This window comes from Girardinichthys multiradiatus, chromosome 5 (genome assembly GCF_021462225.1).
Source record: "Girardinichthys multiradiatus isolate DD_20200921_A chromosome 5, DD_fGirMul_XY1, whole genome shotgun sequence".
In the NCBI taxonomy this organism is placed as follows: Eukaryota; Metazoa; Chordata; class Actinopteri; order Cyprinodontiformes; family Goodeidae; genus Girardinichthys; species Girardinichthys multiradiatus.
The window spans coordinates 20,680,525-20,693,520 of record NC_061798.1 but is presented as its reverse complement, the minus strand read 5'-3'; the positions used below and the strand labels follow the sequence as shown (position 1 = coordinate 20,693,520).

Genomic DNA, 12,996 nt, shown 5'->3' with positions numbered 1-12,996 from the left:
ATGATTAAAACCTGCCTTGCCATTGCTTTAAAAGCAGACAAGTTATTTAAAACAAAAAGGGCCTCTTGAGTGACTTCCTCGATATGCACTTCCCTAATTGAACGATGATGTAGCATTTCCTACAGCTGCACTGTCTGGCAAGTTGTCACAATAATGAGAAAATAAATGATCTGGACAAAAAGAGACCTTTCTAACAGGTATGTTGAATGGATGTGTGACTTTTCATTGTCACACATCAATTCAACATATCTGTTTCTGCTCACTCACCAAAGACAGTGTTTTATAGTTGGAAACACCTTTGGACACCGGATTATGTAACAACTGGAAACTTGGCTTCAAGAGAAGGAACAGCCCATAATTGAGAGACACAGCACAATTCATGCCATGACTAAGACAGAAAACTACGGCAGGGAGCCACCTGAACAACCACCAAGGCAACTGCAGATGTTATTTGTGAGCATAAAGTTCACCTGCAGAGAAAAGGCTTTCTTTACCAATTATTTTCTGTATGACTGCCTGTCCATATTTCAACTTCTCTTCCAACTACCACATGAGATGCATTAGCTTGAAGAGACTTTTCAGAGCCAAACAAGATGTTGTTAAACTAATTGCAAACTGACTTATAGATATAGAGGTTTTTGACAGACAGCGTTCTCAGACTAATTTTGTGAGACATTACTACATTACAACTGTAGCGCAGTTTAACCTTCACAAGTAAACTGGGAACCGATTATATGGAGATAAGTGAGACGTACACAACTATTGCATGACTTGCTAATATAAAGTAGGCTATTCTGGTGCTGATGCCCTGTGGGAATCAGGGTAGCAATGCTGGTCAGAACTGGAGGTTAACATTAATGTATTGCCGCAAGAATTTTAGTTTTATACTTTTTTGTTTTTGTCACATGTGGTAATTCGCCAATATGGTGAATTGACTAGGTTCACCACACAATGCTTTTTATTTGCTGGGTAGGGTGATGGTCTCTTTAGTCACCAGGATACTGATCCTAGTGTTTTCTTCCAACTTGATCCTCCTCACTGGATAAATGGGTTGTAGTTCCTAAAGCAATATTTAATAAGTGAGGAGACAAACCCCTCAATTCATACAAAAACTCACAAGAAGTAAAATACAGACAATGATGACACAGAGAGAAAGAAAGAGGCACAGCAATTTTTAAAGTAAAAACTTTCATCACAGCTGTCCTACTATGTTTTTGGGCTGATATTTGTCTTAAGGGTGTGTCTTGCTGGATTAAAGCCAGAAAACTATCAAGAAGAAGGACAAAGATGGTGAGAATGTGGGAGTGGATGCATACCTCAGTAAGAGCTCTTCGGTGTGTTCTGGAAGCTGCTGCTGCTGCTCCACCTCCAGATCGGCTAGGCACCACCAAGCCAGGAGCTGGATCTGAGACTGTTCCCAGGCCAAGGTGTCTCTCAGCCAGGCCCGTCGGTCTGCTCTGGTTGCACTGCGCTCTGATTTGGTCGAGGAGCTGGGTGAGCTCCATCCCTGTGCCATCCTCCTCCTCCCTCCCTGCTGCTGCTGCTGCTGCTAACAGAGCATCGCAGGAGCTGGCCCGCTGCAGCTGCAGAGCCTGGGCTGCCTGGACAAAGCCAACCACAGAAAGCAGAAGAGGAAGGGAGGGGGAGAGGGAAATGATGCAAACAGATTTAAGGATGGCAAGGAGAAAAAAAAAGACAAATATTAAAAATGAATATTGGAATGACAAGGTGAGTAAAGGGAAAAACAAAAGACGTAAAGAGGAGCATGAGCGTGAGAGTGGTGTAGGAACCAAGTAGAGCACGCAATGCAGAGGCAGGGAGACTGATGGAGAAACTAAAGGAGAGAGAGCGGCAGATCAGAGGATGCTGTGAACTGTTACAATCAAATACACACACCCACACCTAATAATTAGACAACTATTATGTCAAGGTTGGAGCAGGATACCCATAATTCACAAGAATCTCAGTAATAATTACACAAGTACGTAAAGATTATTAAACTGAATTGCCTTTAATTTTAAAACTGCCTAAAGATGCAAAAAGCACTTCTAAGAGATACAGTTATTTTACATAAATATAAATTATAGGAGTTTACTGCCAGATCAGCAACACTAAGGTGATTAATGTCCTAACATGCTAATACCTGGTATGTTCCTTTACAAAACACAAAGACAGGAATGTTGCGGTATGTTCAGGTTCTTTGACAATATCTGATACATTTGGGACAAATGACAAGTCTTTCAAGGCTATCAGCAGTCATATTCTATAAAGTACAATATGAGTTTTGATAAGGCTCATTTGTCAAATTAAAAACACCTTTTAAAAATAACAACCTTTACCTGCTGTATTAAACATATTTTTCATTCTGAATTAAAAATGTTTTTATTTTATGTTTAAATTTTATTGGTCTATTGTAATATTCTAATCTTAAATTTCCTGTTTTCATTAGCTATATGCAGAAAATGAGTCCTCAAAAAATTTGTTTGTGTTGATTTATATAATAATAATATTAATATTAATAATCATCATCATCATCTACAGTTGTCATTGCAATTCCATTGCAATTCATCTCCTAGGTAGCAGGGGCTGCTGTGCAGCACCCTGGGTGCACTCTGAGGCTAAGGGTCTTGCTCAGGGACCCAAAAGGGATTCAAACCAGGAAACTTGAAAGTCTTAGTTTCACCTAGATAACTGAGTTACTGAAACACATTAACCTTTCTATAATCTTCTAATCTATTGACTATGACTGTATATAGCTGTTGTTGATAGTTAGCTAAAGCGTTGGAACACCAACTATCTATCCGAGTGTGGAAAGTAACGTGCTGCAAAATTAAAACTTTCATAGGAAAGTAGTTTTCAACCTTTATATGTGAACTTAATTTGACCTTCTCTAAACTTTTGAATGTATGAAATACATGTCCAACTGTTTAATGTTTCAGTACTTTTCGCAACACTTGCTGTTCTCTAGCAAGAAGCTGAGCAGCAAAATTCACGACAGGTGATTCATCCATGAATCGACCAATAAATCTCCTGGAAAATCAGAATTGGTGTTTAAACATGTCACCTTATCATGGTCACATTCTGACATTAGGCCAAGAAAAACATTTTATCCAATTTGAATAAAAAGCTAACTCCAACTGCACTGTTCAATTGTTAGGATTAATTGGAATGTATGTACCTGACTGTTGTGAAGTGCCTTGAGACGACATGTGTTGCGAATTGGCGCTATATAAATAAAACTGAATTGAATTGAATTGAACATACCTCACCATTATGAGGCCTCAAACAGGATGTTCTCAGATGGAAGTGGCCATATCCAACCCCGATGACCACTTTATTGGGAACAGTGCCTTCCAGAACAGGATTCTGAATGCCACTCAACTTCAGCACATTTAAGGGAGGTGAGAGGTACCCACATGTCATGACAGACCATTCAAAACTCTTTTCATCAATGTGGTCTATGTGCTAGACGATCCTCAAGGGTATCTGACCACACCACCAGATACAGGGTTCATTTTCTTGCATGTGCCAGGGAGCATTTATGCTGGATGAGGGAGTGGTGCGCCTCAGTGCTGTTCTCTAATGAAGGTCTATTCACGCTGAGCAGAATTGATGGTCACCAACAATGTTGGAGACATCAAGGAGAAAGCGATGCATCAGCCACCATTGTCACCAGATAAGCATATGGTGGTGGTGTTGTTACAGTGTGGACAGGTGTGTCTGGTCAAAACAGAACTGCCCTTCACTTTGTTAATGGTACAGTGATAAGCCCATACTTCCTGAATAACCTGAGGGAGTTAATCCAGTCATTGTGCCCTGCTGGAATAACACAGGCCTAATTTCATCTTCATGGATGACAATACTTATGCTATTCGAGGTTGCATCACTAGGGAACAGCTGCAGGAGACTGGGGTACCACGAATGGAGTTTCCTGCACTTTCTCCAGACCTGAATCCTACAGAAAACCTGTGGAATCAGCTGATTCACTGTTTAGTAGTTCGTAACTGTGTACCCTAGAACCTAAATGACCTGAGGGCTGCCCTTCAAGAAGAGTGACTGGCATGCCTCAGCAGGCAATATGTAGACTTGTGAACAGCCTGAGATGTCGTTGTGTAGCTGCAGATGGCGCTGCTGCATTACCGGTATCCCAACAGCTACTTCACTCTCGTGACGTCATTTCCCCTAACCCTGATAAATTTTCTGGAGAAGTGGGTGATTGTAGAGGATTTCCACTGCAATGTGCTTTAATTTTGAACCGTTCTCTGAGTTCCTTCCCGCATGATGATGTTAAAATTTTATACAACATTGGTTTATTGACCGGCAAAGCTGTGCAATGGGCCGAGGCCCGGTTTTCTGTTTCTTGCAACTTTGGTTGTACTTTTTAAGGATTTGTTTCTGACTTTAAGCAAACCTTTTCAACTGAAGTGTACATGAACAAATGCAGTGCATTTGGTATGAACAATGAACCGACTTATATCTATAAGGTATGTATGTGGCATGTAGTGCACCCTGTTTTGTATAGGGCATGTGTATTGGGATGAAAAGCGTAAAATTCACATTCAGATTGCATTTAGTTAATGACTTTGCAGCATTTAGATTCTATGTATTTACTGACTTTGCAGCAATCTCCTATTCTAAGCAAAAGGGTGAGGTAAATAAGAACCTCTCTCTTTTAATAGGAAGAAACGTCTAGGAGTACAGGGTTTAGTATTAGGCCCCTTTTCAACGGGCTCTACTTAGGACGGCTCCACTCCACTCAGCTCGCTTTGCAAGTGTTTTGATTACTACTTTTTCCAGCCCAGTACCTGCTTTTCCAGTGCCTTCTCCTAAGCAGGTATGATTGGGGATGAGTAGGGGCTATATGTGACATGAGCAGACAGCTGTTCACTCATTGGTCATAGGACCAGGAGAAATCAGAAGGTTTTCCACAAGGTAGTACAGGGACAAGTTAATAAAACTCAAGAGTGACTACAATATTATTAGGGACCACAAAGGCCGGAGCGGGTCAAACCGAAATATAATTTTATTATTTAAGAAATGTTAAGAAACTACGGGCCTATAAGACTAAGTGCATTAAATTAACAGAAAATAAAACCAAAGGCCTAAAAAGCAAAAATAAAAAATTACAAAAGGTTTAAAAGTTTAAAAGCTCCTGCTAATTAAATTAAATGTTTAAAGTTATAGCAAAGTTTTCTACTGGGGACAAAGATGATTTGGCAATTTCCATCTTAGAACTGAACGAGGGGGACCTCGCTGTGCAGTGAGAAGCAGTTCACTGCAGAAGACCCCTCCCCGACTGACTGTAGCTGAGTTGGGCTCCAGAAGGGTTTTAAAGAGTTACCTCCTCTCCAGGGAGAAATGTTTGATTTTATGGTGAAATAATATGGACCAAAAAGCACAGAGTGCATCAATGAATGGGTTAAAGATTTAAACTTTCCTGCAGGGGGTTCATTTAGTCTTACAATTTTACAAGAAAGTTGTGGTCATTAATTTCAATCTGTAGTCCAAGTTTTCTTTACTTTACTTTCCTTTATCATTCCACTGCAAATTACTTTTTAAAATGTTTCTGTTATTTATTAAGATCCTAAATCAGCTGATCACAGATAGAATCAGCTAAACATTTTCCCCAAAACACACAAAATAACACCACCATGAAACAGCTCATGCAATAGTCTGTAGAAAAAAAAGAGTCTCTGAAATAAGTCCTCATGCGAGGTTTTACACTGTAAAGTCCACTCGTACACGTTCAAAAATAATGCATGAAAAATAATGTCTGGTCCAAAATAGCTCAGCCTTGGTATATACAAAAAAAAAGAGAAAAGGAAACCTTTCACCGGGTTGGCGTTTCTGTTTGCCAGTGGTTTGTGTAGGAGAAGAAAGTTTCCTATTTTAAAAATGAAGAGACAACTGGTTTTCTCTCAAAGCCGGCGCGGGGGACCTTTATTCAGAACACATCCCTGAAAACATGTTCATACAAAATCCAGAAGAATCCCAAAATCCCTTTCATGAGTCAAAATATATATATACAACTGTCATATCGTTGTGTATGTGAGACGTTTTGACCGATCAGATCTCTCAAGGTCTGCTGCATACTCCAGTCAGCGAGTCTGCATCACATCAAGACCCCTGTGCAGGTCGGAAGCAGGCAGAAAGCAACTGTGCCTTATTTTATAAGTTTGTGCTGATCTGTGTTCCAGATAATTATCCCAGGGGATAATTTTATACTTAAAAAAATTTACAGATACATTCTTGCATTTATTTTCTTATTATATATAAAAACAGCAAAAAAAACACTTGTACATACTACTCCTTGTCCGTATTTAAGTGTTTTTACAAATTGTGGTTGTTGCTTGGATTCATGTTGATATATAATGTAAGCAATGGAAACCGAAGTCAAATTCCTTGTTTATGCACACAAACTTGGCCAAAAAAGTTGATTCTGACTCTGATATACCATAACACAAAAATGTTTTGTATTTCGTTTATATATGCTTTTTAATTTCTATTTATTTATTTATTTTTTGATGGGGCTTCAATCCACAGATCCAGCAGTCAGTAAGTCAATGGAAACACAACAGGTTCCGGGCAGAGTGGAGTAAAACCGAGCGGAGTAGAGACGTGTGGAGCCGGAACTGACAATGGAAAAGGAGCATCCCCAACTTATTGGAGGTTGAAAGGACACCAAGGAGTCACAGAAAAAACGGAAGATGCGAGAAGTACACAGAGTTAATGCCAGCAATAGCTCAGTCAAAATCTCCACCAAGGAAAGAGACAGCTAAACATATAAAGGCTCTGCTAGGGGTACTTAGCATAGCATTAACTTAGCATAGCATAGAGAATCAAAGAGAGTAGCCTTTACAATGGTATAATAATTGCAAAATAATTTCAAAAGCTCTGAAAATGGCTCCGGCCAGCCTTCTATGACACAGAAAAACAGAGGGAGAGAGACTACAAAGTTAATGGCCGTAATAACTGCAAGTAATGAGTGGGGGGTGTGGAAATATATTATGTGTGTGCATCCTTACTATGTTCAAAACCAGTGTGGGAAATAAAATGTGTAACATGTGTTAGTATAAGACATTGTGTGGCCTGCAGAAGTATTTCTCACAGGGGTATGGTGAAGTGGAAAATTACTGAGAACTGAAAAGAAAAGAAATGAGCCCAGTGAGAGAGAGCCAGAAGAAATCTCGGTGTGTCCTGACCACATGAGCTCTCTCTTCCCCTGGGCCCAGGTATTTAAATTGAATACAACGGTGTCTGAGTGTGATTTATTCTAATGTGTTGTGAATTTCTCTAGGTTACGGTGAATAAATGAACGCGCAGAAGGCCCCGGAAAAGGGACACTTCAACAGGGGACAGTGAAGTGGTTAAGATGTCTTCCAGTCTAAGTGCAAAGCAACATGACTACAGAAACCTAATCCACTCTTGTCGATTTCAAGCCTCACTTTTAAAGAGTATAGAAAGGAAGACACAGGGGTGTAGTAAGCTTAACATACAGAGAAAGCAGAGTAGAAACACAGACCATAAAATCCTGGTCCATCTGCTGCAGCTCTGTCATGGAGTGGTGGCACTCGGCCTGCAGTGTCATGCTCCTTTCATCTGCCTCTCTCTTTGCCTCCCGGAGCAGGGCCACTTGCTGCTCAAGACGCCTGGTGGTTCTCTCCTCTGTCTCACACCTAAAATAAGTGGATGCACATTTAGAGTTTTATTCAGGTCTTAAATAGAATATAAAACTTGAAGTAAATTCTAAAAATCGATGTTTGAAATGAAAGCAAACATTAAAGGGGAAATAAAATCATTGTATGTTTTCAGCTGTTTTGCAACACAGATAAACTGAGTGAAGTTCATTCATGAATAGACAAACTGTCAAGACATTTAACAATTAAGTCCCAAATATTACAGAAGCTATTATAAATTACATATACAGCAGAAATGTCATGAATACTTCCAGACAAAGTCTTAGTGTGTTGTTAAGTCCAGAGTCTGCTGGTCAGAAGACACATCAGGTGGATCTATAAAAAGAACAAGGAGCTGCTTGTGTCCTTCAAGGGTTAACGACTGACAGCAGAGGGAGTTGGCAGGGAGCTCAATGTCGCTCTGCATCAATTCATAAGCGAACTGCTGATGCAGCACAAAGCCTTGCCCGGATTTGTTTGCAAGTTGGCTCAGGTTGGTTCCAAACGGCTCCAAATCAGGATGTAAACAATCAGTAAATCATGCATTCTCAGTAAGACCATTGCATGAGCTGGTAATAATTACCCCACATTAGCTCCTCACAATGATACATACTACAATTTATATTAAAGAGAATATTCCTAAACTAACATCTTTGATGTTATTTGGATTAAGTAGTTAGTGGGCTAAATATATCTTTTTAGATCTAGTCTCATATTCTATCTAAGCACATTAAGCACAGATTAAGCAAAAAGCGAGTATTAGAACTCAGGAAAACAAAAATAAAAAACAGCTGACCTGGCTTGAATTGCAGTAGCTTTGGACCTCATGTTGTCAGACTGTAATGCCAACTGGGCGTTCTCCATGAGTAGATTACAAATCTGATAAAAAAAAACAAACAAACAAAAAAACAAAACATAAATACAATCAGATCAAGATATATATTGTAGGTGCAAAATATCAAGCTGGTCTGTTCCTTTCCTTTCCTTTCCTTTCCTTTCCTTCCCTTTCCTCACAAAAAGTAGACTATATTAGTGTGAGTTTTCCCAATCTGATAGCAAGCAGCAGATCAAGGCATTTTAAACGTTTTGTTGGAGTTCAGGGTCATGAAATGTAATTTCCCAACCCTGTTGCACTGGTAAGTATTTTGTCTTAACCTTACAAGCTGTGAGGCCATGCTGAACATGCTAGGTATAAACATAGTTGAGATCTTGATGAATGATCTCATCACCAAAATGCATATATTTTTTACCTTTATTTCAGATAAAATATGGTAAATAACCAAGAACTGTCAGAGCTTAGAACTTCGAAAAGTTTTGATGGTGAACTATGAACATGAATGGATTTGTTTTAACCAGGTTGTGCTGAACTTAGAACTAGTCTTGTCCACTATGAAGTGGCAAAACAGTAGTCACGGTATTCTAACAGTGCTTACAAATCGTTCATATCTTGTCTGTCACCATTTCTTTTTTCTTCCAAGTAAACAAAATTGGTTGAGGCTATTTCCTCGGTTTTGTAATCAAGTGCTGTCAGCCCGACAAGAAGTCTTTATTAGCCCACTCGGCCAACATTTCAGACAACAACTCAAGAACTACTTATGGTACTTTTATACAAAATTAGAGTCCCAAACATTGATTTAGGGTGTCAGGCTTAAAGCATTCATCTTCACATCAGGGTTCATTGTAGCAGCTCCCATTTTTTTCTCTAGACAAAGTCACATTATGATGATAACTGAATGGTATTTTATGAAACACACATTATTTTGATGATAAATGGATGATATATGGTAAATATGTTTACTGGCATTTTAATATACCGTAAATAAATAAGATCTTGTGCCAAGGGATCCCATTACACCCCCAAGGCTTGCAGATTATTTTGTTGATGTTATGAATCTGGGGTTTAGTCAGTTATGTGACACATTCTAAATGTATTATTGATGTGTGACAGCCTGTCTGCGTGATGCCACTTAAGTTATGGCCACAATGCCAAAAGAAATGTTTGAAACAAAATCTGTTCTGTAACCAATGGGTTGCTATTTTGAATCTCCGTCCATCTCAGGCTTTGTGTCCTTGGACAAGAGACTTCACCTGCCTTGCCTGCTGATAGCGGTCCGAGGTGGTCTGTCATTCTGCCTCAGGGCAGCTGTGGCTACAAGGTAGCTTAGCACTGTCAGTGTGTGAAGTGTGTATGAATAGGTAGATTACTGACTGACTTTAGTGTAAAGCACTTTGGGGTCCTCGGACTTGATAAAGCGTTATACAATTGCAGGCTATTTACTATTTTATCATCCCTACAAGACAATGAATAGTTTTGCGGTTTGACAACTCCAGATGGAAACTTGTGAGGCCTGTGAGAATTAATTCACTTTAAAAGGAGAAATGTGCTTCATGTGCTTCAAAGAGTAGATGTCAGTTAAAACTATTAAAAACAATTAGGTTGGAGTACTGTTTGCACATCTTTTTCATTCAGTGTTTATATTTCTTCACTTTCACTTCTTGAACAACTTATCAGTGCTCATCTTTGAACAGTTTTGTTTATACAGTGTAAAAGGATCACTTTACTAAGCCGATAAGCTTTACAAAACTGAGAGTAATATTTACTACAAACATATGTTAATGTCCACTTTCAGTTGATTCATTGTGTTTAATACGGCAAAAAAGCAAAAAAAAAAAAAAAAAACCCTGTTATGTGCTAGTGGAGGAATACAAGAGGAAGTCAGGCCCTGTTCTTTGGTGTACACATCAAACATTTTTCACACCCTTATTTTTCTTTATTTTCTCATACATACAACAATCTCAAAGAGAAACACGCCCAAACTGAAGGAAAGCCAACAATAGCATAGAATATTCCCGGACTTTCCTATAAACAATGTTTTGCTATGATTATGATGGTATTACTATACCCCCAGAAAGCTGAGTGATCACTTAGTCTTGTCTTACAGGCCAACTACTCATCTTTATGTGCCTGCTAAATAGAGAATAAATAGTGAATTAATTCCATGCTGACATGAAAGTATTACTCGGATCAGCAAACAAAGAAACAGACAGTTGCGTCTTGAGACAGCTGGCGTCATGAAAACATGTGGCAAACTGTACAGTAAGATAGAAGTTAAACAGAAACAAGAAATACATTAAAATGTCTGTCAGGAGCCTGACACTTACTGAGGCATTTGAAACAGTAAGTGAGTAAAATGAAACCATAAAGCTCAGGTGACACTGCTGCACCAGTTGCACCAGTTAGTTAATGTTCCCCAGAATCAGACAGTCCTCAAAGTGAAAATCACTTCCAAGTTATTTCACGTGTAGCACCACTATCCAGCCCCCTTGGCTCCAGTTCAGGAAAAATTTTGTAATTCTCTGCAGCAAGTTGAATTGATGGGGGTTTATTTTGGACCTGGAGATTTAATTATTATAGTATTAGAGTATTATATTAGACATGCCAAATGTTACCTACTTACACTTTTGTTGCAGAGTTTTAGTATGCTGTGAATTTGAAATATAAATATGCTTATATTCCATCTTGAATGTTGAGCCTAAAATATGATGTTATCACCTGCAGATGGCAATTTAGAACTTTTGTAGCCTAAAACTCATGTTCTGCCCCCATACAGCATACTTCTTTGAACCAAGTGCCAACAGAAACTTTATGAAATTAAAGAAACAGACATTGTACAATACTTAATATATACAGCAGCAGAAATAAGTATTGAACATATTTTTCTCATCAAATATGTTTCCTAATGGGATATTGACATGGAATTTACACCAGATTCTGGTAACAACTCAAGCAATCCACAGATACAATCAAATTAGGCAATATATTAGGTGTGATAAAATGCACTGGCACAAGAAATAAGTACTGAACACATAAGGAGAAGAAGATGGAAAAATCCATAAAAAGCCAAGAAAATGGCTGAAATACTGTCAGTATTTAGAAAGCAACCCTATTCTTTATCAGTGCTTTAGTCTTATTGGATTACCGTACATATAAAATGATTTCTCATTAGAATTGAGAAACCAATACCTTCTCATAATAGGAAAAGCAGACTGTCTTAACACCTCTGAAACCCTATAGTTGCAAAACATATTGACACTAATTACATAAATATTTATTAACTTCTGAATGTTCCAACAAGCAATGATCCCCACAATCCACAAGTGAGATTTCTGACAGAAGAGTGAAAAGAATAATAAGAAGAGTTGTCAGTTGATCACCCACCTTAAGTACAACTGAAATGAATGCAACTAATTTCTCCATACAGGTGATGTCCTGAAACATTATCTTGACCAGAAAAAGACCCTTAGGTCGTGACCTACTAACAGTTTGCTTTAGTAGGTCTTGAGAGTGGCTCAAAGCTGATCTACTCACCAGCTGCATTGAGGATTTCGTCCGTCAAATGAGCAGCATAGCAGGAACAATACATTTAGGGTATTTGCCTTCATGAATATGCAGAATAAATGTTGATTATCGGAACATGCAAATTACTGGGGAGAGGATTTGCAAATGCCATCATTTAGTACCCACAATGGGATTTGTCAAATATGAAACTTTTTGGGGTCTTTGTTTTTGCATCTATTTTTAGAACAGTCTGAAAAGCACAAACTGGCACAGCATTATGAACAAATATTTGCAGTTATTGTGGTGAGAAGGAGGCATTGGTACAATGACAGACGACTGAGAGAGAGAGCCTTCTGAGTGCATATCAACATATTTGGCCAGTCAGATAAAAATAGAAGAGACATATCATCCACCAATACCATTTTTGAGGATTGATTTGGAGCCAGTCACAAATAGAAGCCATGCCATGTCTCCAAAGGAGAAAAATCCTTTTAACACTGCATGTTCTTGCATCTGGAGTGCTTTTATATAGAATAGAAAAGGTGGCGCAGATTATAGTTGTCTGCTGCATGTGTCACAACATAATAATGGCATGAATGTGGCGGAAAAAGACTTCTTCTCGGGACAGATTAATGCAGCGGGACATCAGACACGGGCCAATCTGATCCAAAGCCATTTCTCATGAGCCATTTGAGGTATGCATTTTATTTGAATTCTTTATGCAATCAAACCATGAGGAAAAACAACTTGACTGAACTTAAATATTGTGGCATGTTTTAGAACAAACAAAACTAAACATTAACAGCCACCAGAGAACATGGAACCATTATGGAGCCAATAAAGGGACAACGAAAGAAAAAATAACTGTCTCGTACGCACCTGAAAGAGTCTGGTGCATGCCTGATCTCACTGACTTTTGTGGGATTCCATGAACACTGACCTTTTCGCTTGTCTTTTTCATGCATGTCAGAGGAGAAGTGT

General features: G+C 38.8%; 1 protein-coding gene across 2 annotated transcripts in view; it reads right to left on the bottom strand.

Annotated features, from left to right (window-relative positions):
* The window catches only part of krt222 (keratin 222), a 50,412-nt gene that overhangs the window by 17,498 nt on the left and 19,918 nt on the right, over positions 1-12,996 (bottom strand). For both annotated transcript variants that reach the window (XM_047365057.1, XM_047365058.1), the window contains 3 exons: positions 8,473-8,555; positions 7,523-7,676; positions 1,317-1,601 (listed from right to left, as the gene is read on the bottom strand). In XM_047365057.1, the coding sequence (XP_047221013.1) occupies positions 1,317-1,601; positions 7,523-7,676; positions 8,473-8,555 (522 nt within the window). The remainder of the gene's footprint in view (positions 1-1,316; positions 1,602-7,522; positions 7,677-8,472; positions 8,556-12,996) is intronic.